This window comes from Typopeltis vanoorti, chromosome 12 (genome assembly GCF_054136105.1).
Source record: "Typopeltis vanoorti isolate ZY-2024b chromosome 12, IOZ_Tvanoo_1.0, whole genome shotgun sequence".
Classification (NCBI taxonomy): domain Eukaryota; kingdom Metazoa; phylum Arthropoda; class Arachnida; order Uropygi; family Thelyphonidae; genus Typopeltis; species Typopeltis vanoorti.
This window is the reverse complement of record NC_143560.1, coordinates 112,091,711-112,118,885: the sequence shown is the minus strand read 5'-3', so window position 1 is coordinate 112,118,885 and position 27,175 is coordinate 112,091,711. Positions and strand designations below refer to the sequence as shown.

Sequence of the window (27,175 nt, the reverse complement as noted above, 5' to 3'; positions counted from 1 at the left end):
GGTGGTTCTGCACATCTTAAATAGACTGACAGTATGGACAAAGGAGAATGGGTGGCACTTTGAGATGAAGAGATTACAAATGACATACTATACTGATGGAAATGAAATGCAGGAAATTGATGAGGTCATAGATTTGGGAGGTGATTGTGGACAGCTAAAGATTAGAGAACATATTGCAAACATAGCCTAAACCTCAAATCAGATTATACAGTTGTTGAACACACCAACAAGCAGGAATGAGAATGTTAGTAGTAAGTCCATATCTGGACTACAGCAAGCAGACCTGGCCTGAATTCTATGGAGGATGAATAAGTGGTGAAGAGGATTCAGATGTGAGACATGTAGTAGGACTGTGGAATGCTCCGTAACAAAATAGTGGACATGAGGGAAGCATATAAGTTACTAAAGAGGTTTATAGGATTGCAACAAAGACTTTTTTTTTGTTTCAGTGCTTTACAGAAAGGGAGAGAAAACAAGACATTCCTGGAATTGAATAAGTGCCTGCTTAGCAAAAGTATTGGCACTAGATTTTTTGCTAGGAGGATGTGTAATGGGTTGCAAGAGTTGGTTGCAAGTGCTTCATCAGTCCTCTCCCTGTGGAGTACTGTTTGTGGTGAAGGGACTTTCCAGTGATGGCACTGGTCCTTTTAATTCTTCCTTTTTTTTTTTTTTCTCTTACTATATTCTTCACTCTACTTCTCCTTATTCTTTTTACTGTCCTGTTTTGCTGTGGACATCTGGAAAGGGAGATCCCAGTAGTCTGACTGTGACTTCTGCTTTAGCAAGACAGATCCTGGATGGCTCAGCCAGGATCAGTCAGCTAGTGAGGTTGCCTGCAAGGATCAGTGGCATTGCTGTTAGACTCCTACCCCATGGTCTGAGAGACAGGTCTTAAGGCTTGCTATTGTGCTTGTATAGCATCTGGAGTAGCCCTAATGTTCCACTCCTGAGTGCAGCCATTTCTTGCTGGTCGATGGGCATCCATGTGTTACTCCATGGTTGGTGGGGAGCTCCAATGCCCAACAGAAATCTCTTGAGCATGAATTCTTTAACCTCAAATGTTTCAGGGGAATCTAACAAGGTTCCAAGATCCCTTATAAAATAGATACATGATTTTGATAGGGGTGCTTAAGGGCCAAAGCTGTATAACTGAGAGGAGACCTCGACATAGCCTTTAAAGGAATGCAGAGAACCAACCAGGGCTTCTGACCTAATGTCTAATTCTCACCTTCTCATGGTGCACCCTGTTGTGTATCTACTTGGATACTGAACGAACGAGGATGGGCTGGCAATTTGAGATTTAGCAGACCAAATTGTATTCTTATTGGTTAAACCAAAATAAAAAAAGATGGTACAACTTGACAAAATTTCATGCCATGCTGGGGCGTCGCCCAGTTAAACAAGGCCCCCTTTGTTTTCGCCAGGGAACCAGGGACAGCAAAAAGTCAGCTACTGGAACAAATCTGAAAACATACCTTAACTCAACATAAGAAGCCTGAATGGCAAAGAAATGGATCTAGCTAAGGAATTACATAAGTACCGGATCATCATAATAGGGTTGACTAAAACAAAAAAGACAAAAACTGGTGAGATCTTTCTGAGCAATAAATACAAAATGTTATACTCAGGAAATGACAATCAAGGAAAAGAAGGAATAGCCATAGTATTCAACACAAAATACGAGGCTAATCTTCTTGAATGGCTGTCAGTCTCAAGTAGAGTAATGTGGGCAAATATGAGAATGGGGAACTGGACAATGAGACTTATTTGTGCCTATGGTCCCACAGAAGGTTCTACTAAGGTAGAAGTGGAGTAATTTTTTTGAGGCTTTAGAAAAAGCAACTGACACAATGAAAAAGGAAAAGTTGATCCGTGTTGGGGATCTAAATAGCAGAGTAGGAAATGATTGTGAGACATACAAAAATATTTTGGGAAAATTTGGAGAAAAGAGCAAAGCTAATAATAATGGCAAATATCTGTTAGATTTCTGCTCAGGACATGGACTGGTTATTACTAACACCATGTTCCAACATAAAAACGTGCACAAATTCAAATGGAGAGAAGAGGCAAGGAATAAGAAAAGTCTCATTGACTATGTTATTGTTGATAGTGATGTTTTCTCCCTGGTGTAGGACACAAGAGTATACAGAGGATTTGAAATTGGAAGTGATCACTATTTAGTCTTGAGCAGGATAAAATTGAATCTCATATTGAAAAGAATAACATGTAAGAAAGTTTTAAAGCGAATAAAAGTTGAGCACCTCTCAGATGTGAACTGTAGACTAAAATACACAAAGATTATTGAAGAAAAAAATGAAATAGTTCAAGAACAGGAATCAAACCTTGGAGATTCAGTGGCAAGCCTTGAAGAAAGTCCTGATTGATTCAGCTGAAGAGGCATATGGTGAAGTTGTCTGCAAGGATAGAAAAATTAGAACTCCCTGGTGGACACAGGAAGTTAAAGAGGCAGTGAAGGAAAAGTAGAAAGCATATCAAAAGTTCCTAGCAAATAAGTCAGCTTGTGCTCTTAGAGAATACAGAGACAAATGCAAGAATGCTAAACACTGTAAAACTAGCCAAACAAAAGTCATGGGAGAACTTTGGCAAGAACATAGAAAAAAAAGATCAAGAAGGTGGCAAAATATTCTGGAGGTTGTTGAAGAAGCTTAGAAATGGAGGAAAGAGTGCTGTAAAAGGAATTAGAGATGATAAAGGTGACAGGAAAACAGGAGAAAAATATATCCATGAAGTATGGAGTAATTACTCCGAAAAATTGCTAAATGAAACAAGCAGTGATAGCACTGTGGTAAAAATCACTCAACAGGCATACAGTCAGGAATACATATCCATACTTGAAGTAGAAAAAGCCATCAAAGGCTTAAAATGTGGAACGGCAGCAGGAGTAGATGATATTCGACCAGAAATGCTGAAGTATGGTGGTATAAAAGTCTTACAGTGGCTGCACTGCATAGTTCAGAATGCCTGGACAGAGGGACGAATTCCCGATGATTGGAGTAGAGCTCTCATAGTACATATATATAAAAAGGGAAATAAAACTGAATGTGAGAATTACAGAGGTATTTCCCTACTAAGTGTCCAAACGATTGAGAGGAATTGTGGAAGAACAAGCTGGATTCACACCAAATAGAGGCTGTCAGGATCAGATCTTCACCTTACGACAAATAGTCGAGAAACCATGGGAATATAACAAAGATCTGTATTTAAGTTTTGTCGATTTGGAAAAGGCATATGACCAGGTGCCAAGAGAGAAGCTGTTGAATACGCTACAGTCATATGGTTTCAATGAGGCATTATATCAAGCAATACTTTGTCTTTATTTGAGTTGTAAATCAGCAGTTAGAACTGAAGGAAGTACAGGAAGATGGTTTAATGTTAAATCTAGTGTGAGACAAGGATGTACATTATGCCCTCTGTTTTTCATTATCTATATGGATCACATTATGAAGTGGTACTAAACATAATATCAAAATTGGAGTTGTTAATGTCAGCTCTTTGCTTTATGTGAATGATGTTATGCTTCTAAAGAAATCCGCTACATGTTTGCAAGATTCTCTGACTAAATTGAATAACTGTTGTAATAGATAAGGTATGAAGGTCAGCAATAAAAAGACAAAGACAATGAAAATAGGCAGAATCATTGAAAATGCCAACTGTGTTGTGAATGGAGAATCTGTGGAACAAGTAAAACATTTCTGCTACTTAAGCATGATTTTTTGTGAAGATGATAAATTAAATATAGAAATAGACAACAGAATCAGCAAAGCTGGTATAGTGGGAAGTCAATTGAATAAATTCATATGGAATAAGAGAGAAATTAGTCGGAACACTAAATTAGCTGTATACAAGACAGTGTTCAAACCAATTTTAACTTATGGATCTAAGAGCTGGGTCAGAAGTAAAACACTTGACCAAAGACTAGAGACCCAGATATGAGAGTCCTGAGAAAGATTAGAGGTGTGAATAAATGGCATCAATGGCAATATCATATTAAAAACGAGTATATTTGGAAAGATCTTGACATTGTCAGCATCCAGGAATGCGTTAGCAGAGCTAATCTCAGGTGTCACTTAAACAGAATGGGTGAAGAAAGATTAGCAAAACAAGTGTTCTCTGTCAGGTTGGCAGCAAAACGACCCATAGAAAGACCAAGATATAGGTGGATTGATATGGTTCAAAGTGCCTTAGACAATAGAAATATGAGATCTGATAATGTTGGAGTCTTGACATGTAACAGACTGATTTGGAAGAAAATTGTAGATAGGAAGTTAGTAATGATGCAATTTTTTTCATGTAGTTCTATCATATCCTGTACACCCCTTGAGGGTACATGGCAGGAATTTGTTGATGATTTTGATAACAGCAGTAATAAACAAAAAACATATAGTCTGGACTATATAGTTATAAAAACATATAGGTCCAATAGGGAAAATGTCACTATTCTTTATTCAAAAGGGTTTTGAAGGACTGGCAAGATCTTGCAAAAAGAAACTACTTTCTGGTGATATCCTTGTGGAAACATCTAGTTAGCAACACTCAGAAAAATTGGTGGAGGTTACATCATTAGGTGGAGTACCATTACAGTGACACCTCATAAAACCTTAAACTTTTCTCGAGGAGTGATATCAGAATGGGATATCCTTGATGTTCCAGATAAGGAGATATATTCATAGCTTAAAGTTCCAAAAGGGATATTTATTAGGTATACCCTGATTCATAGAGATGGTCATCTGGTTATGATAAGGAACATCATCCTTACTTGTGATACATGTAAGCTTCCAACATTTGTAAAAGCAGTATCTATCTAGACTGTTCATTCCTAATCCAGTGAGATGCTTTTAATGTTTGAAATATGGACATGCCCAAACTGCTTGTTGTGGCTCTACCATCCGTGAATGATAAAGAGCATGATCTTGCTCTGCAAAGAAAGCTAAATGTATCAATTGTCAGGGAAATCATCCAACCTAATTCCTTGCAGGTCTTGCAAGTGAAAGGATGAAAAAGAAATACAAAAAAATTAAAACAGAACGAGCCACCACGACATCCTGAGATTTTCTTTTATGGAGATGTTGGCAGTTAAGATGATGTCAACAGCAACTCAACCTCATATCTGTTCCCCAATCTGATGCTATCACCACATCTAAACTTTATGATTGGATTTTGATTGCTTCTCTGTTGAGCACATCAGTTGCACAATGTATTGTTTCACTCAAGTAACAACTCCAAAAATGGTCTCATTCGATGAGATCTCACTGGTCAAAAAAAATTATGGCAAGGATAACCTTAACCCCCCCCCCCCAACTGTCCATGATGTCTGTAGACGTCCAGCTAAATCTGGATATGATTCTATAACACCTGTTGAATAATATGGATAAGAATTTCAATTTGGTCTCACTATTTCATCCACCTCGGCTGGTAGGGAGGGTAAACAACCAGACATCACGTCAGAAAAAAAAAATTATACTTTGTTATCCACTGAAAGCAAATTAAACTTGACAGACAATCCTGACATATCAGATTATATACTGAACATTTTTTCATAGGACAAGGTGGACACTTGTTCATACTTCCCAAAGTCAGTTTATAAATGTAAACTTGACAAAGTTAAGCCCTCAAACTATCAGATATCAGACAAGTCTACAAAGTTAAAACAATACTAACATTTTTACATTAGAACTGTTATGGGTTTTGCCAAAATATCAATTGATATTAAGAGTCTGCTGCAGAAATGCAAGCCTTTCTATTTCTGTCTGCAAGAAATATATTTAAAACCCATTCAGGATCCTACCTTAAGGAATTCCACTGTTGCCCATAAGGATAGAACTGGAGATGGTCCTGCTCATGGTGGAGTAGCTATCCTGGTGGGTAATCATACTCCATTCCATCATGTCAAGATTAATGCTGCTCTTTAAGCATTAGTGATTTGCCTATCCATGGAATTTCTTATTACAGTATGTTCAATGTATTTACCATTGGGTCACAAGTTAAATGAGAAGGAAGCTTCAGCTCCTACTTCTCATGTGTCACTTTAATGGATAGAACACTCATTGGGGTAGTATTAACAGGAATGGACGAGGTTTATATCATTGAGCAAATGCTTGACAATCACAACCTCTCCCTTCTTAATATGCAGGCAATTCCTTCTTCCATATACCTACCTGCTTGTATGCTTCAATATATCTTACAATCTGGTCTCCTGCCATATTTTAACTGCTAATGTGGGTTGTCGAGAGAACATCTATGGAAGTGATCATTTTCCAGTTATTTGCATTATGTATTTACAGAAAGCATATTCTCCTGCTCGAATGCACACATCAAAAATGTGCTAAGTTGATTGGAGTACTTTTTCTTGTTATGCAATGCTGAAGCAGTCAACCACCTGTCAGTGAAGTATGTAACAGATTGTATTGTCCTGGCAGTAACAGCTGCCATCCAAAACGGTATCTTGATTTCCACTTGAAAGTCCCGGTGAAATCCCAAGTGCTAAACATTGAAAACGGATCAAGACAGAGCATGGAGTATATTTCATATATACCACATCAAATCTAATAGCTTTTCAACATGTTTGGGCCAAACCACATTATGTGAGATGTCAGAGTCAAAAGCAATTGTGGATCCATTTTACTTCATCTGTTAATCAAACAACAAATGCAAAAATTGTATGTGATAAAATCCAGAAAATGAAAGAGACAGAACATCATCATTTGTATACCTTGGATCATAATGAACGTGTTATTTCTGAACCCAAAACCATTGCTGACATTTTGGGAAGAAATTTTGCTACAACCTCAGCAACAGCTTCATATCCTCCTCAATTTTTTAATATTGAAAGAGCAACAAGAGAAAACAGCAGCTTAATTCTATCAATGAGCTACAGCTGTACAATCAGCCATTCATTAAGTAGGAATTAAAGAGAGCTCTTTTACTGTCTCACCTCAGTGTAGTTGGTCCTGATGACATCCAATTTTAGATGATAAAATATCTTTCATAGTCTTCTATGGATCTCTATCTCTTACTAGGCAACAGAATGCTGAGGAAGAGTTTCTGGATCTTGGAATAAGTTAATTGTCATCCCAAAACTAGGATAGGATCTCACACAAGTAAACAGTTGTAATGCGCCAAAACATTTCATGCAGCAAACATAACAGCATACCTCCATGGAGGTTTGCATTCCATCCTTGAACCTCTCACTATGCCAATTAAGGAAGTTTCATACTCTATCATCTGTCTATGATTAATTATTTAACACACACACACACACACACACACACACACACACACACACACACACACACACACACACACACACACACACACAGCACAACACTAATTATCTTCCACAGCTGAATATCAATTGTTGTACAAATCAAACTGAACTTTCAAAGCACTGGATGTGGATTGTAAACCGAAGAGATGGCATGGATAGAACTTAATGAGTCTTTATACGTCGGATACATTTTGGTAGCAGTTTTCTTTTATATTCACAAGCTGAATTGCATGCAACTCTGCTGCATAATTACTGCAATGCAATGGGATCTGACTGGATATGATAAGAAATACAGAAGTACAACCAACACTTCACAAACATAAAATACTTCCACTAGAGGGATGCAGCAGCAGAATGGCAAGCTGGCTGCATTAAAAAAAAAAAAAAAAACTCTTGGAGAGATAAGAAATGGATGAATGGATAGACATAACATGATGTTTGCTAATTTATTTATTTGATACTGTTTACTGTTAGCTTAAATATTGTTGAGTTGTTTAGTTTGGTGTAGTATGACCTTCGCTATCCTTGTGCCAGTAAACCCCTAATCAGTCAACCAACCAATAAATAAACTTTATTATCGAAGGAGTTCAAGAAGGAGTATGATAAATATTAAGAATAGTTAGAGCATGTCTTCCTCATTGAGAGTTTGACTCCATGGAGATGCCTGACAATTAATAATAATTTTTCTTTCCTCTGCTTGGCACATATGGAAAGAACTCTAGGATTTTCTTGCGTGATTGGCTAATTTTTGCTCATATTATGCTCCTTATCAAATGAGTCACATTCTTGGCATGCTCTTTGTACTCTTGATTCAACTGATGATTACAGGTATTAAATTTTTTGTGCATTTTTTGCACACTGAATTTGAAAATGTGAAAATGCACACTGAATTCATTTCGGTTTGCATTTTCTTCCAAATTTTATTCCAAATCCCTTCATTCATCCATTCGAAAACTTCCTTTAGCCTTTTGACCTTTCAAATTCATTCACACAATTATTCTGCCAAACAGTTTTTGATCAGTACCAAAGCAGTATTTATCTGTTTTCTACTTAGCTTCTTATTTCTTCCTATAACTCCAAGATATCTCCTAAGCTTTCATAATCATAAAATCATAATCATAAGTTGGCCATCATCCAGGTGATCATTGTCAACATCCAAATGGAAATGCACACCCCTTTCACAAAGCAATCCTCTAATACGATCAGATCTAAGACTGCTGATCCTCCTGTGCCCTCCTTCATCTACTGGTTAATTGTCCCTTGAGAACTCAAGAAATTCAGTTTCATTATTCCAGGTGATAACTCATCATTCCAGTCCCTATTAGCATAACTAAAAATCATCCATGATGCTCATCCTTTGCCTTGTTCACTAACCCTGGTTACCTGTACATTTCTTCATCACCACTTCTCCACATTCCAGAGCCTATAGCAACATCGAGAACTCCGACCTCACACTGAACTGCCTGAAAACCATTGCCACTATTTTATCCATCATACTTTGGCTCGCCATTCCTTTGCAAAAATATGGCATTATTAAATGCTTTATTTTCTTTCCAGAGATCATATTATTGGATATTTTTTGTCTGATCTACTTCAAAAAAAATTTTCTGCAATTAAATAAGCTGTCATTCTTAATTGTTTCATTCCCAAAACAGTAAAGATTATGAACCAGTTTTCTCCATCCTCTATTAGAAGAAAAGACTTGCACAGAGTCACCATCCTATGCTTTGAAGGCATTTCAGAGTGCATTTCTCACACGAAGTTTAATATTTCCACAAGTTTCAAGTTTATAATTTATAACTCATTGATACCATCTCCAAAAAATAAAAGTCCGTCTCTGCTGCTACATAGTCTGTTCAGTCCAGTGCAACTGCAAGTTATTCTACTTGGGACTAACAGGATTTCTTAGAGGAAATCCTACATTTCCTCCAATAAATGAAACAAATCAGGTCTAGCAAAACATGGGATTACTGATACTAGCCACAGGGTTATTTGGAATGATGCCTAATTACTACATAGAGCTGCTCACATTCATTCCCATGAATGTGAGCAGCTCTTTAAAGAAAGTTCAGTATTTTGATGTGAGGAACCTTTATCTGGTCACTTTCAACTAAAGGTGAGTTAGCTGGTCTCATAAAGGGATTTTTCACCTGGAAACTTATCAAAATGGACCAATAAAAGGCAAATATTGGGCAAGCGATCATGTCTTCTATATGGTCCGCGCTAGGGCAACTCATAAATGCTAGCCAGTGTATTCCTGTAAGCTCTCTAGTCAACTTTTTTATGAAACTTTCATAGTTTCTACATTCGGCTTTGAAATAATGCTGGATTTAATATCCACTTGATTAATTTAATTAAGTTTTTGTCCCTCAGAACAGGCAAACCATCCCCGTGAACACACACATGTATCTGCAGTCATGGATACTTACAACAATATGTGGAAGAGATAGAGCCCTCACCTCATGTCGTTATGCCAGTAGTCAACCATAAATCACATCATGGCAATCAACCTCCTAGATAGGAGATGACACAGGGATGGGATGGTGGAATTACTTTGATATCACCCAAATCTCAACCTTAATGATGGACTCTCCATGCTAAAAATCTCAAAAATTATTAACCTAAGAACTATAGTATTTAATTATAAGTTTTTATTACATGTACACATAGTCTTCAATTTTTTTTTTTTTAAATCACACTCACACACACTGATATATGTAACACAGTATAAGTAACACAGACAAAGTGATAATGATCCACCATACTTGAATGGAAATATTTGTAGTTAATCTATCTTAATTAAATTAATCAAGTGGATATTAAATCCAGCATTATTTCAAAGCCGAATATAGAAACTATGAAAGTTTTGTAAAAAAAAAAAAAAAAAAAAAATTGACTAGAGAGCTTATGGGAATACGCTGGCTAGCATTTACGAGTTGCCCTAGCACGGACCATATAGAAGACATGATCGCTTGCCCAAGTGTCCATATATATGCCTTTTATTTGTCCATTTTGATAAGGTTTCACTGGTCTGACAGCTGATTCGAAATGGTTGTCCTCAGAGACCAGGCAAAAACCTTAAGAGAGCAAAAACTCTCGTTCAGTACCAAGGTGCTTGAAGTATCACAGAGGTATATTTTTCGTAAGTGAATTCTTGGTCGGTGCGTAAAGTATTTACTAAAATAGCTTCATAATAACTTCATAGTTTCTACATTCGACTTTTAAATAATGCTATATTTAATATCCACTTGATTTATATAATTTTGCATCATCGAATTGAAGCCTTTTGGCTCTTTATTTTATTAAATATCTTAATTAAATACTTTTCAGCTGTGTCTGTGTTACTTATGCAGAATAAATAGGTTGAACAGTATGATAAGTAGACAAAAGCAAATTTTGAGAGGACACTAGCTGAGCATGCCAGTGCAAAACAAAAAACGATTTTTTGCAGTGTGTTGAAATAAAAGAAAGAACAAGTATGGAAGGATAATGTTAGTATGGGTCAATTATTGTGAAGTAACAGAGCAGACAAAACAGTTAAGTTGCTGAGTAAATATTTTGCACATGTGTGCAGTCAATATCAAGATATTGCAGTCATGATGAGAGGATAGAGATATATGAGTTGAAGGTGCTTAGGATATTACAAAACTTCAATACAAATAGGGCCATGGCATTAGATGAAATATCAGCCCATGTATTATGAATATGTACAAGATGCAATTATCAACTGCTGTTTTAAATCTTAGCTCTGGGAAGTACCAAAGGTGCAGAAGGGAGAAAGAAGCTTGCAAGACAAATAGAAAATTATAGACAAATCAGTATCTTTAGGAGCAGTGGTTAAGATATTGGAGAAGTTGGTAAAATGCAGGTTTCAGGAGTGGTTGGACAGGAAAGTCATACTCTACAGTGGTAGCATGGTTTTGTGAAGGGTATGTCCTGCCTTAGTATTTGCTCGCTTTTTATAGTTAAGTGACAGATGAATTGGATAAAGGAAATGACCGCCATTTAATTTGTACATGAATGATACAGGAGATGTTTTAAGAGGAAATCTTTGATAGTTTATGATGCAAAACTAGGAATGGTTTTGAGGCAATCCGGTGCAAGACAGAGGTTGACAGCTGGGGTCAACAGAATGACCTCAGCTGTCAACTAAATGTCAACGCCCAACTAAATATTACATTCTTTCATGGTTGATAGGATGTAATATTTAGTTGGGTTTGCTAAAGACCTGGTAATGTAGAGCAGGGCTTCTGAAACTTTTTCCACTCGCGACCCCTTTTTGCCCGGGAAATTTTTACGCAACCCCGGGTATATAGGTATATAAATCATATGGAGCAAACATTTGCTGATAATAAATCATAAAGAAATTTATTTTAAAACAATTCTTTGGTATACATATAATTTTACAATTTATTAAAGATGAAAGCAAATTTGCATACTAATGAGATGGATGTGCTTGTTTATTTTTACATAAAGAATTAAATCTTGGCTGAATATTTGATACTGCAGGATGTAAAGCATCTTCAACGTTTTTCATCCGAATCCGAAGCCAAAATTCATTTAACGATTTTTTAGGAAACTCAAGTTTCAAACCTGTGTCGCTTGATAACTCTGCAAATTCTTCTTGAACTTTTAATTGCAGATGACTGATGTTTTTGATTTCAATTGAGTGTGGTTTATGAGCTTTTATAATCGGAGTCTATGTCTTTACAAAGGTTTGAAAACAAATGACTGTTAAGGGCACAATTTTTAATGAAGTTAATGATTTTGATAGTATCATGAAGCACATCTAACTCTGGTGATATGTTCATTGCCACCAGCTTTAACTTTTGCTAAAAATCCAACATTCCTGCCCTTCAGTGCTCCAGCACTGTCTGTACAGGCTTCAATGCAATTTTTCCACCATAAACCTTCATTTGTGAAAAATTCATCGACTTTAAGATATATATTTTCCTCTCTTGTGTGTCCTTCCAAATGGTGACAAAACAATAATTCCTCATTTATGCTTTCATAAACATATCTTAAATAAAGTCAGAGACGTTGTGAATTTTGGCACCTATGGCCAGGAAAGAGAGTTGCGCCGTTCTAAAAAAAAAACTTTAAAAATCTCAATTTTTGTGGCAATGTAAAATTAGCGCCTATGGCCGGGACCACATTGGCCATAGCCTCACTACGCCTCTGCATCAAGTAACAACTGTGCCATGTTAGAAATATCAGCTGTTTCATCTAACTGGATTGCAAACTTTGGGCTGCCCTTAAGCCTGGTAATAAGCTGCTGGAATTGGTCATTTCTAATTTCGGAAATTATTTTGGAAACAGTATCATTCAATAAAGGAATTTTATGAATTTTATCCCCATACTTTTTCCCATGAACTATTCTGACATTTTCATAGCAGCATGTAACATGAGATTTTTTATCGTGTAGGGCTTTTTAGTTTTTGCAATTAAATAAGAAATTTCATAAGATGCAAGTAAATATTTTTCATTGACAGTAACAAATTTCTCAAAACATTGTTTTTCTTTATTTGAAGATTTTAAAAGTAGTTCAAAATACCTTTTGGTTTATTGCAGTATGCTGCATGCTTGGTATTACGATGTCGTTTTAGTTTGTTTGGTTTCATGCTCTCTGCAGCCAAAACTTCATTACAAATTAATCAAAGAGGTTTTCCCACACCATCATGATTATTAGAAGTAAATCCATATTGCGAAAACGATTCGACATATTTTCTTTTTCTTGTCAATTTAGGTGTACTACAGCTTGGTAGTGAGGACTTTGCCTCATTGTCATCAGTATTTTTACCTCTTCTGTCTAAATTTAGCCACTTATCCATATCCGAAAAATATTTTTTGTTGGTTATGAATGATGATAGGAAAATATTAAAAGTCTTTATTTTCCATAATTAAACTATTACGTTTCTGTAAGAACAGGAAACTTTGTATGTACAGTAAAAACACTGCAATTCATAACATACAATTGTTTCGAATCTGAGCCGAGGTGCTTTTGGCAGCGTTGCATGGCATGCACAGTGCGAAGTGTGCATGTTGTGTTTTCAGAACCAAGGCTGCAGTGAAGTCACATGATGCAACATGGGTGGGCACTGCCATAAACATCTTGGATTCATTATGCATTGATTGATTGATTTTGAATATGATTTTGAATTAATTTTTGGTCCTTGCACATTCAGAAACCCTTTACTGTTGCCAAATTTTTTGACCCCCACATTCAGTTACATGACCCCATATGGGGTCTTGACCCACAGTTTAAGAAGCTTTGATGTAGTGGACAGTGAGAGGGAAATGTATAGGCAAATCCAGGGACAAATAGACTGAATTTCTGGAGTTTTTGAGAGGCAGTGACCTCTGGCTGTACATAACAGTGGGCACACAAGGATCAAGGGTCTTTGATTTCATCATCTCATCACCTGTTGTTATAAATGAGTTGTCAAATCTTTCTCCAGTTGGTAAAGTGACAAGCGATACAGATAGTGGCCCTGTCTCATTTACCCAACAAATTTTGGATGGATTAACTCAATGCAACAGTTTTGTTCCCCTTATTTCAGATAATTCTGATATTCATATCCAACATGATAGCTCATTTCCCATTTCATGCTGAAATTCCCATGGACACTACTTCTCAGATAAGACTCCTCTATACCCCCCCCCATGGATCATTCTTCTTTATCACTGCTATCCTACAATTCCCCCCCCCCCCCTCACCAGACCTATACACCCCTCCTATATTCCAGATCATCCGAATCCTTTCTTGTCCACTCACACATTCCCTTCCAAATGTATCTGCAGTCTGCTGTAGACAGTGCTTTCAACCTCCAAATTTGAGAATCTGCTCATTAATTGGTTGTGAGGAGTCATCAACCCTGATTGTTGGAAATCACGTCACACTCAGGACAGTAAGTTTTTTGCTTTACACAAGTGGCTTGTGTATTAAAAATTTAAACAGTTTATGTTTATGCATGTTTAAGTTGAAAAATCAACTTTTATTTCTAGATATTAAGGCTAGAAAGCTGAAATACTCGAATGCCAGTATTTTACCAGAAAAATTCTGGTATTTCATTACTGAAAATTAGTATGAAATTCCGATATTTCAGTATACTATAAATCCATAATGCATACACTATATGGCATGCATCTCCAGAAAGGGTAGGGAGAATGTGGACAGAGGGAGCTTCTCAGAATGAGTCTTATGACTTTGTGGAATCTCTGTTTATAATAATTATAAACTAAAATAAAGTTAATATTTATAATTTTTTTAGGGAGAACCAGGCCTTCCAGGTCTTCCAGGAAATCCAGGCTATTCTGGACCTCCAGTAAGTATCTCAATATTTCTTTTGGTTCAACTTATAAGTTTTATTTGATTTGATTCAACTTATATAGAGTTTTATCAGTGCTATTATATCATCATAACACAGTCAGTAGCATCAGCACCTTTTTGTTTGGAAAGAATGGGTTGAAATGTCATCTGATGTGAGGAACTTTTGAGAATTTTGTTATAAAGGTGGTCAAATTTTATTACTGTTAAAAAAAAAAGTGGTTGGAGAGCACACTCCATTAATGGAAATCCTATATGACCTCGATTGTAATCCTAACCAACTCATTCAAGCACTACCTGTCCTACTGCCTATAAATTCATTTAGTTTCAGTACTATTTCCTCTTAGCCTGAACAGAGTATCATACAATGAAACAGTACTGAAACTAAATGAATTTACATTTAGTTTACATAGTAGGACATGTAGTGTTTGAGTGAGTTGTAAAATTACAACCAAGGCCATATAATATTCCAATTGATTCTATGTGTTCTCTAACCTATATCTGTGCTTTTTTTTGAATGGGGGGGGGAGGATTTACCACCTTCATATGAGAACCTTGCAATAATTACTGAAATTAATTATTTCATTATTTCTTAGTTATTCATTTCCCTCTTGCATCTCTACAAGGTAGAGATGCAAGAGGGAAATGGGGCCAGTGGTTTTGAGGCAGTATGGTGTGAGATAGAGGTGAATAGAATCAAATACTTGGTGGGATGTTGTTATAGACCTGATAATGTGGATGGTGGTGATAGTGAAATGTATAGTCAAATAAGCCAAGCAAATAAGAAAAGGGTGATCATTATGGGTGATTTTAATTATGGCAATATAGACTGGAATGAAGAGATAGCAACTGGAAGTAAAGAAAATGAGTTTCTTGAGTTTTTGAGGGATAACTACCTCAGACAGTATGTAACAGAGGGCACAAGAGGATTAACGGTCTTGGATTTGGTCATCTCATCGGAGGATGTAATTATCAATGAGGTATCAAATCATCCACCAATTGGTGAAAGTGACCATGAGGTGATTACTTGGGTGGTTGCCAGCAGTGCAAGGACCCCTGTGAAAAAAGGGTATATGTGGAACTACAAGGGGGGTGATTATGAAGAGCTCAGGAGACAGCTTGCAGGTGTAGCATGGAATGAGGAGTTAGCTGGAAAAGAGATCAATGCAGCTTGGGGGATTTTCAAAAAATATTTAGTGGATGCAATGTCTAAATGTATACCACGGGTGAGAAGGTTAAATAAGTTAGGTGTGAGATGGATGAATAAAGAGATTAAGCATGCAATACAGAGGAAAAGGGCATTGTGGAGGCAGCATAAGAGAAGTGGAAGTAACCAATTTCATGAGTTCTACAAAGACCAGGCAAGGAGAGTGACTTGGTTGGTGAGAATAGCTAAAGAGAGGTATGAACAGCAGTTAGCTAATGAAGGTAAAAAGAATCCTAGGGAGTTCTTTCGATATGTAGCCAGCAAAAGAAAGAATGATTATGGAAGGATGACATTGATTGGAGGAAATGGTATAAAGACAGCTGTTGCAGAATGTGTGGTGGAGATACTTAATGAGCAGTTCATAAAGATCTTTCAATCTTGTGAATGTGACTTCATGGAGAGATTAAGAGCAGTTGATGATGGGGAGGAGAGACTGACTGTAAGTGAGCAAGAGGTGTTTGGGGAGTTGAGTAAACTAGATGTAAATAAGGCTGTGGGACTTGATAATATATCACCGCGTATTCTGAAGGAATGTGCCAGAGAGTTGACACCTGCCTTGACATATTTTTTAATACGAGTCTTCCACTTGGTCAAGTCCCTAAAGAGTGGAAGGAGGGCAAGATTGTGCCACTTCATAAAGGAGGTGATCGAACTCAAGCATCAAACTATAGGCCTATCTGTGTGTCAGGAGTTTTGGTTAAGTTGTTGGAGAAGCTTGTGAGAACTAGGATCCAGAGTTGGGTTGACAACAATGGTATAATCTTTGATGGACAGCATGGATTTGCTAAAGGGAGGTCGTGTTTTAGTAATCTACTTACTTATTACAATAAAGTGACTGCTTCCTTGGACAGAGGAGAAGGATACACAGTAATATACTTGGATTTTGATAGAGTACCTCATGATAAGTTGACAGTCAAACTAGAGCAGATGGGGTTGGATATTAGATTAGTGCATTGGATTGGAGACTGGCTATCTGATAGGTATCAACAAGTTGTGTATGGGGGTGCAATATCCAGGAAAAGGAAAGTCACTAGTGGAGTGCCTCAGGGATCTGTTTTAGGGCCATTACTATTTAACTTGTATATTAATGATATTGGCGAAGATTTGGATGGAGATATTCAATTGTTTGCAGATGATGCAAAGTTGGGAAGAACCATAAAGAGTAGTGAAGATGTTGTGGCCTTGCAAGAAGACTTGAATAAATTGAGTGATTGGGCAAGCAAATGGGGATGTGAGTTCAATGTTGCAAAATGTAAGGTTTTAAAATTTGGAAAACAAAGATGGGATGCAGAATTTATGCTTGGTGAGAATATATTGTCGGAAGTAGAGGAAATAAGAGATCTGGGAGTGATAGTGGATAAGGATCTAAAATTTAGGGGACACATCGCCAAAATTGTGAAGACAACACAAAGACTTCTGGGAATGATGAGGAAGACACTGACGTGTAGAAGTAGGGAGATACTTGTTCCATTGTATAAGGCTTTGATTAGGCCACACATGGACTATTGTGCCCAGATTTGGTCACCTGGTTTTCAGAAGGATGAAGAGATGTTGGAAAGGGTGCAAAGGCGACTGACTAAGGTAGTTTCTGACCTCTGGAATGTCGAGTATGAGGAAAGATTGAAAAGATGTAATTTGCAGAGTCTAGTGGAGAGAAGGAAGAGGGGAGATATGATAGAGACCTACAAGTTGGTAAGGGGTTGTTATAGGATCAATGGTGGAGAAGTTCTACAGAGAATAGTGGGAGATCAGGGGAGAACCAGAGGTCATACCTGGAAACTGTATAAAGAGGGTGTGAGTAGGGGAGTGAGAGGCAGGTTTTTTTCGTGCAGAGTTGTGAATGATTGGAATGCCTTGCCTGAGAGTGTGGTGTCTGCAAGGAGTTTGAATGTGTTTAAGACCCGGTATGATGAGATGTGTGTGAGATAAAAGGACCTCCTAGATGAGTCTTTGACTCCATGAGGTCTTGTTTTAATAATAATAATAATAATAATTTACTTCATTTAAAGTGGCTTAATTTAATACAGTCATCCCTCGACTTACGTCAGGGTTCTGTTCCATCCCAAACTCCTATACCCTGTTAAATGAATGGAGTAATAGAAGTTTGTGATTTAACTATAATAAGTATGCTGTCATTTTAATTTTTAAACCTTATAAAATTGTAATGTGCATTACTGCCGCTAGAAAACAGGAGAATAATCACCGAAATTTTCCTCCACAATCGCATTCATTACCTTCCCTATGTGAAGTACCAGGGGCTGCAACTCTTCTGGTGTAATCTTTTGTTTTTTTTTGATGAAAATGTCCAATGTGATTTGCTTATTCATCTTCTTCTTTTCATCATAAATTTGTTTATAGCAAGCAAACACGTCATGTAGTTTCCTTTCTACTAATAAGTAGCGTTCAACATTGGGGGTCCATCTCTTCAGCCATTTCGAGAACATCACTAATTGCAGACAACATTTCTGTGAGACCCTTCACTGTAAATTGTTTAACTACCTCTTCTTGTTTCTCTTTTCCCTCTTCCTTTTCTCTTTCTTTCTCTTCTGCAACATGTTGTTCCTCCAGTTCAACCAACTGTTGTTCAACTCTTCAGGGTCACTTTGAATGAGTTGAATTATGTCGTCATCATTCACTTCAAGATTCAGATTGTTTGCTAGGCTCACTATTTCCTCACTCAATTTACAAAGGTCATAAGTTTCATCAAAACTTCCAAAATTGTGCACAAATCTTTTTAATGTCTTTTTCCATATGCCACTCATACATTGAGAGGTCACTTCTTCCCAAGCCACAGCAATATTTTAATAGCATGATAAATATTGAATGCTTTCCAAAAATGCATGAGTCTGATTATTTCCTTCAGTGGCAGAAATGTCTTGTGAAAAAGTTCTCTGTAGATAATAAGCCTTAAACACTGCAAGAACTCACTGATCCATCGGTTGAATCAATGAAGTAATTGTTTAGAGGGAGAATGATCTTGGGGATGAAGATTCACCGATGTAAGGTGGATGACTTGGAGCATTATCTAGAATTAATAAAATTTTAAATGCTACATTTTCTTTCACACAATAGCAAAATGCATGAGTCTGATTATTTCCTTCAGTGGCAGAAATGGCTTGTGAAAAAGTTCTCTGTAGATAATAAACCTTAAACACTGCAAGAACTCACTGATCCATCGGTTGGATCAATGAAGTAATTGTTTAGAGGGAGAATGATCTTGGGGGAAAAGATCACTGATGTAAGGTGGATGACCTGGAGCATTATCTAGAATTAATAAAATTTTAAATGCTACATTTTCTTTCACACAATAGCATTTCATTCACAGAACTGTTGATTAAGGCATCCTCAAACAATCTCTGATTCATCCACGACTTCTTATTGCTCTGATATTGAACTGGAAGAGTATACTTCCTAATGTTTTTGAAGGCTCATGGATTCTCACTGTGCCAATATCACAAATGTTTCAGTTTATATCCAGCCACATTATCCCCTAACAGAAACATAATACAGTCTTTAAGAGCTTTGAAACTGGGCATAGGTTTTTAGATTTTTCTGGATGAATATCCACTCGGGCATTTTTTTCCAAAACAAGGAGGTCTCATCCATATTAAATATCTGCTGTGGTAAATAATTTTCCTCCATAATAATTTTATCCAATTTCTCTACAAACGCCTTGGCAGCCTTCTCATCTGCACTTAACAGATTCACGATACGTTTGCACATTATGCAGCACAAAACGCTACTTGGATCTCATGAACCAACTGGAAGAAGAGTTGAATTCGTAGTCATAATCGAGCCCTGCTTTCCTTCAACATATTGAAGAGACTTAGTGCCTTAGCAGTTATAGTCATAGTCACTTTTGGTTCAGGTCCTCTATCCATGATGCAAGTAGCTTTTCCATATCACTGATAGGACCTTGTCGTTGCTTCGTTACTATCGTCGATTTAATGGAAACAGATCCTTTCATGGGCTCTATGATTTTAACTTTATTTTTCAAAATGATTGTCACTGCAGAATGAGACCATCCAAAATAGTGTGCAGTTACATTGATGGGCTTGCCAGCTTCATGTTGCTTTATAACTTGCACCTCATTTCATGAGGCTTACCAGCTCCATGTTGCTTTATAACTTGCAACCTCATTTCAGGAACAATTGCTCACCTCTTTTTCTGTGATTCTTCACTAGGTTTTTTGATTGGGCATGTAGAGCTATGTTGCACAAAATATCGCGAATATTTAACAGTACAGAAATAACCTATTTCCCAAACACAAAATCAACAGAGGAACTGTTGAAGACACATACCAAGTGCCAAGGAGGTTGCTACTGAATGTGCTGTTGCCACTGCACATGGTGCATTCTTCCTAAATAGAAACCTTTTTACTTTATGTTCATTTACGCCTTGTTAAAAGAATTTTCGAAGTAATAGTGGAAAATGTTATTCCCTTATGGGATCACAGACGTATCTTCGAATGTACGTAAGTCGGGGGATGACTGTATATCATGGTTTTGAATTTGTAGCATAGTGATGAATAGTGCTCTAGATAAGGTTCAACTGCAAAATAGCTGTTTGCAAATGATTTTAGAAACATTCAGAAAAAGAGAGCTACATGAGAAACTGGACAAATGGCATAGTGTAACACAGAACTGTGAGTTATATATTAATAACAAGAAGTGTGCAAGCATGGTTTTCAATTGTTGAGAAAATGCACAAGTGTGTTAAGCTGAATGGCCAAGTCTTGAAGTGTAGTGAAAACTTCAGATATTTGGAAATTGTTCTTTCTAGTGATTAAAGTTTAGATTTTACTGAACCAAAACATTTTTAGCAGTGTAAATAGTCTACTTTGGGACAGCAAGATCTCGCAGAAGCAGAAGCTCTTGATTAACAGAAATTTCTTTCTGTTCATTTTGTCAATAGGGAGACTAACAAAAAGAGACAAGTGGAATATAGATGGTAGGTTAATGTTGTCAAAAACCAAGGAAAGATAGAATAAGAAATTATTATTACTATTATTACGCAGCAACTATGTGAAGTAAATAGACTCATCGAAGGAGGCTCTAAACTTTATTACCTTTCCATTTCTCTTTCCATCAATATATCATTTGTTCATAAATACATTTCATTACGCCAAAAATTTTCAAACGAATCAACCAACTGATAGTTTTATTTTTCTGCCCATAACTCAGAACATTCCTGATATTTCTCCTTATTCTCTAGTTCCATCTCCACTCTTATTTCCCTTTTCCATTTTGTAGATATTTCTTGCTTCTTACTCTTCCCTGTTTAGCTATCTTTTGTAATTTTCTTTCTCTCTAACCATACTCAGAGTTCATTCAATGTTTGTGTGATGCAGGCTCATGAAGCTTTAACACCTGATTATAACTTGTGATTGAAATTAATTTAAAAAAATATATTTTTTATGCCATTATTGGTATTAATGTTTTTGATTATAAGCAACAGATGGACTGGACTTCATCATAATATTGTTGCAATAGTGAACTTTAAAATAAAATCCTAACTATGTGATCTCTATTAAGTAGGTATTTTAAAAAGAAAAAATTGCTCACTGACATTATTTTTGACCTTAAGAAAGTTGTTACATCATTATCTTTTATTAGTATGTGATAAACTGGAAAAAAAGAGAGAGACATTAAAAAAATAGAATGCATAAAGAAAACATATAAATAATATAGAAGTATAAATAAAATGCATAATAATAAAAAAAATTTATTTACATATTTTTTAAAAATCATAATTTCAGAAATCACTTACACTGGATTTATTCCTGGGTCTGGCTCTACTGGTGACATTTGTATAATTTTCATGTGGGAGCCGCATTAGAAGGTCTGTTGCATTCTCTGGGTAGAGCAGGCCTTAGCAGTCTGTGGGATTTGTCTGCTGCTGTGTAGTGCATTTTTGCTTGCTGCTGCATAAAGTTGAGGTTTGGTGTGGTGGCAAACTTTGCCTGCAGTTGTGGGGGGCTGGGATTTTGCACAATGTTTCAGGTGAAGTTAAGTGATGTGAGAAAGGAACCTTTTCAGGTCACTTGTGGATTTTCAGAATCTGAGTATATGGAAACAAGAAATCCTCAGTAAAGGTTGAAACTAGTCTGAGTAGAGATCTTCCTATAATGCATAGCAATATACATGTGTGAAAGAAAGTGTGTATATACATTATGAGATACTAAGGTAATCGATGCAAAGTCAGTATCCTCTTTATCCAAGTACCCTAGTTGTAAAGATACTTCACGCATAAACTTTGTTTGCTTACACTTGGATAAAGAGTTAAACAACAATATAACTTCTTGTTGATTATAATTTACTTTGTAACCAAACAAACTTTCTGCGACTATTAATAGCATACTAGTAATAATAGTTATCATTATTATTTAGGTAATTAGTATTGTTATTATTATTATGCAATCATTATGAGAGACTTTAACTATAGCAATATAAATTGGGCAGAGAAAAGATCATTCATAATCAATTGGATGAATTTCTGGCATTCTTATGCCTTATACAGCATGTGGAGGGGGGGAGAATAAGGATCAAGTGCTTGGATTTGTTCACAGTATGAAGAGGATCTGATCATAACTGATTGTTATACTAGTTTGATGAAAGTAACAATGTAGTTCTGACTTTGAGGATGAATAGGCATGCAGAAGTCATAAGAAAAGATGTGAGATTATAAAGTAAGTGATTATCATAGGCTTAGAAACCACATCGGGGTATACAGTGGATGGAAAATCACATACTTAGGCATAAGTGCTGGTTCCTCCTGCGTTAAAAACTGTGCACTTCAGATCTTGTTTCAGACTTGATCCCTAAAGATATTAATGTGGTCATCTTTGACGTAGCCTCCCTATTCATGTATGTATCCTTAAAAGAAACCTGAGAAGTAATTTAGACTCTCTTTATCGCTACATAGCAGCCATATTCAATTTTACCATGGATCAGGCTGTTTTACATGGGATGGAAAAGCATACAAGCAGATTGAAGGTGTAGCTGCTATGCATCCCCCCCCCATCAGTCGTTTCATGGATACAGCCTTATACTCAGCTCCTCTCAAATCTACAATATGGCTAAGCTATGTGATATGTTTTCCATGTGGCCATATGGCTGGGATACATTGGAAACATTTTTAGCACACCTCATTATTCAAGATTTGAGGATCCATTTTACTATCGAAAAGGAAAACAATAGTTGTCTGCCCTTCCTTCACACTCTAGATCACCTGACTACTGAACGGATCTTTGTTTTCTAAGAAAATTTACCCACATGTCACAGCACCACTCCTCCCAGTCTATTAACCACTAGTCCACTAGTCTATTAACCTTTCTACCGGCTGAGGTGGATGAAATAATGAGACCAACTTGCACTTCTTATCCATGTTATTCAATAGGTGTTACAGAATTGTATCCAGATTTATCTGGACGTATATATATGTTCTGGCCAATTGGGGTATTAATAAAAATTGATCACATACCCAACAATTTTTTAGCTAATGGCTTTCCCCTTCACAAAATCAACAGGACACTCTGCCTATTCCCTTCTCCCCTCAGAACAGAACTCAAAAAATCAGTTGCCATTCCCTACATCCAAAGCACTCCAGAAAAAAGGAAAAAAAATCATGAGTTTTAAAAAATGTACAGCTGTCTTCAAACCATACCAAAAATTAGCTATCTTTATCTGCTCACTGAAAGATCATCTCCATCATCTAGACCATCCTGGAGGCTACAGTATCCTGTGCTTTTGCAAACTTTCCTACTTTGGACAAACAGGAAGACCTGCCAATATCCATCTGGAGAAATACATAAACTATGTCCATTGCTTGCACTACAGCCATTCCAGAATATCAGACCATGCTGCATATACAAATTGCTGGATCCAATAGAAAAAAGACCTCCCTTTTATACAGGAACAGATATAAATTGGAGAGATTATTTCTAGAATCTGCCATAGCATTGCAGCATTCACCAAATCTGAACAAATTTGACTCCATGCTTTATTTAAAATATCATTATTATTATTATTATCTGAGACCTCCAGGGAGTGAAGGACTCATTGAGGGAGGCTATAAATCACCTAAACCAGCTGTTATACCTTACCTTAAATGCATTCACACTAGATGCACTCACTACTCCGTAAGGCAAACTATTCCACTCACTCACTCACTGTTCTGAGAGAAAACCTAGCTCTTACCCCATTTCTGACTATCAACAAACTTAGCTTCCATGGATTCCCTAGTGTTCTCTCCTCCACCTTACATATAACGAAAAATATTATCAGATGATATCTTATAACACCCATTCAAAAGTTTATAGACCTCCATCATATCATTCCTCTTTCTCCTGTTAACCAAAGTCTTTTATTTTAAGACCTTAACTGTACCCATTTAATTTCATTGTTTCCCTTCCTTTTAGTGTGCATGTGTACACATGCATAGTTCTATTTTGTTGTGCTCAGATAGTGTCTTGCTGACTAAGGCGAAATATTATTATAGTAATTTATTGACTAAATAAATTTAGTTACCATGTATGTTTTCTCCATTAAATTTCAACATCAAAGATGTGTGCATCAATGATATGAAAAATGTTTTGAAGGTAAATTTTCAGTTGTTTGCTGATGGTGCAAAGCTAGGAAGAGCTATAATCAATGAAGATGATATAATGATCCTACAGGATTGACTTAGCCAGATGAGGCTTTAATAAAGCCTCATCTGGACTACTACTGTTGCATGCAGATCTAGTTGCCTGGATTCCATGAGGATGAAGTGTTGCAAGGAATCCAGAGGTAAGCGACCAATAGTGTAGCAGGTCTATGAAATGCTTTCTATGAGAATAGATTGAAAGTCTGTGGGCTTCAAAAACTAGCCAATGGGCACTGCAAACTGTTTAATTGTGATATTTATTGGGAAAAAGGTCCTGTCTTGAATTCAGGTGAATTATGTAACTTAAAAAACTTGAAAGAAGAAAATGTTCAACTTTTGGACAAGTTTTTCACACCAGTAAAGAACCATAGTCTTGTTATTATTACTAAGGAGTCCAAGCACTCATTGCAGGAGGACACTCAACTACTACACTATACACATTCCACTGTCTCCCATACTACTTAATGTCTTCCATACAACTACACACAGTTACATTGCCACCATCAATGCCATCTACCACCGATTACCAGCGACAACAGTATTTTTATGTGTAAATCGTGTGTTCTTATGGCCTATTTGCCTATATTTAGGATGAAAAATCCAAATTTCCAGGAGGAAAAAACTGTGCTACCCATGTATGAGATCAGCCAACTGACCTTCAGTTGAAAAAGTTCATATTATGATTCCTCCCATCATAGCAAGAAACGAACACAGATCTTTTCCAATTGAAGGGTGCAATGTTCCATTGTTCTTTCAATTGCTGTTTACAAAACAATGGTTTTGTAAACAGCAATTGGATGCCCGGCAGTGGTGTGCTTGCTTAAAGTTTATCTTTCTGAATAGGAAGCTGATACAGAGAGAAAGAAGAAAGAACAGAATAGGTTCTGAAAATTGAAAGTTGAGGGGAGAAATATGACATAAAGGACATTTTTTTGAAGTAAAAAAAGAAGGTGGAAAAAAAGCATTATAAGGGAAACAAACAGTTCTCACAAAATAAACAGATGAATTTCTTTCAAAGAAAGCTAAGTTGAAGCATAGATAAAATTTCTAAGAAGAATTATGTAGTTTACTCCTGAAGAAACGGACAGTTCCTTTTAATATGTTAAGCAGCAAACTTATTCTAGTTAAACTTTTTGAGCATGAAAGAGATCAACTTTTTTTTTGCTCAAGGATAAGGAAGAAGTTTCCAGAGGGGAAAAAAAGTGACCTTTAAATTTATCTTTGTATTTCAAATAAATAAATAAATAAAGGAATTGATATGTTAAAAGAAGACATGAAAGAAGAAATGTTATTTTACCCAAGAAAGGTTGCACACAAATTATTACTATTTTCTTTTGTTGTTGTTGTTCTTTTTTTCAAAGTAAAAGTGGTATGGGTAATTATATTTTAATGGTTACTGTTGAGAAAGGAAGAAACTGTACTTGATAATTTTGAAGTCATCTGCTTTTGTTTGTGTGTTCTTAAAGTGTGTGTGATCTTGAAGAGAAGAGGTAGGAAGAAATCTGCTTGATATTTATGATATGTCTGATATAAAGTTTGTGGACCCTTTTTCTCCTCAAAATGCACTTTTTTTTTTAGCATTTGCAAAATATAAACATTTTACACACACTGTTATACCATGCAGTATCATATTTTACTCTGATAATTGTTTGTAAGTTAGTAAGTAAATAAATAAAGATTTTTAATTAAAGTCTTTATTTCCAAATTTGTAATTAAAAATTTGTAAAGAGCCTCTGCTACTAATGGCTCATGCAAAAAGTTAAGCAAGTTTGAGTGTGGTTAGTAGTTGGAAGGGATCAATCATTCAATGCTGTTGGCACACTCTCCCTCAATGAGTCTTTGAACTCCCTAGAGGTATCACATAATAATAATAATTATAATATCATAATAATAAACATAATAATAATAACATAATAATAATAATAAATATTGGTAAATAAAAGAAAATATTGCAATTGACGTCCTATAGGAATGTTCGAGGAAATGCTGATTGGAAAATTTCATCTGTTTTGCCAGCCTGGTTGGCCGAGTGGTTAGCATATCCACTCTCCAGCCAAAAAGCTGCTGGTTTGAATCCTGCCATGGGCATGGATGTTTGTGATTGTCTGTGAAAGGACTAGTGGTGGTAGTCAGCAGTAGATGACGTTGGTGTTAGATGATGAAAGTTGGTGGAGTAGTGAGACGAAGAGTTGTAGAGTAGATGCCCTCCCTTGATGAGTCTTTGGTCTCCCTGGAGGTGTGATGTAATAATAATAATAAAGATATTAATGTTGAATTTGCTCCGTCTTTCACCCAATCTCTTCAATTCTTAAGTTAACTAATTTTGATAATATCTTGGATCTCATTCTGTATTATTAACTGAAAAAGAAAAAGTTAATAAACCACTCTGGTACACGGTTGATCAACAGCAGGAAGGGAGAGAAAAGGATCATCTTTGGAAATTGTGTACAAGTGCAGTTAGCAAGTGTGTTAAGACTAGAATTTTTGTTTGGAGATCAATGAGTGTTTTTTTGGTGAATGAGTTCAAGGAGAGGTGTGAAAGTTGTTGTGTGAACAATAGTTCATGTTAGCATTCCATGATGAGTTTTTGACTCCATGGAGATGCCCAAGAAAGAGTAATAAGAATGAATAGAATAACAAAGCTGATAATATTTGCTTTTTTTAAGTGTCAACACATTTCATTATTAAATGTGAAACAGAATTGTGAATA

At 36.3% G+C, this 27,175-nt stretch overlaps 1 protein-coding gene across 5 annotated transcripts in view; it reads left to right on the top strand.

The window, feature by feature from the left end:
• Positions 1-27,175, top strand: part of LOC150101139 (uncharacterized) — a 916,744-nt gene that overhangs the window by 453,841 nt on the left and 435,728 nt on the right. For all 5 annotated transcript variants that reach the window (XM_090401523.1, XM_090401522.1, XM_090401520.1 and 2 more), the window contains one exon: positions 14,557-14,610. In XM_090401523.1, coding sequence (XP_090257649.1) covers positions 14,557-14,610 — 54 coding nt within the window. The remainder of the gene's footprint in view (positions 1-14,556; positions 14,611-27,175) is intronic.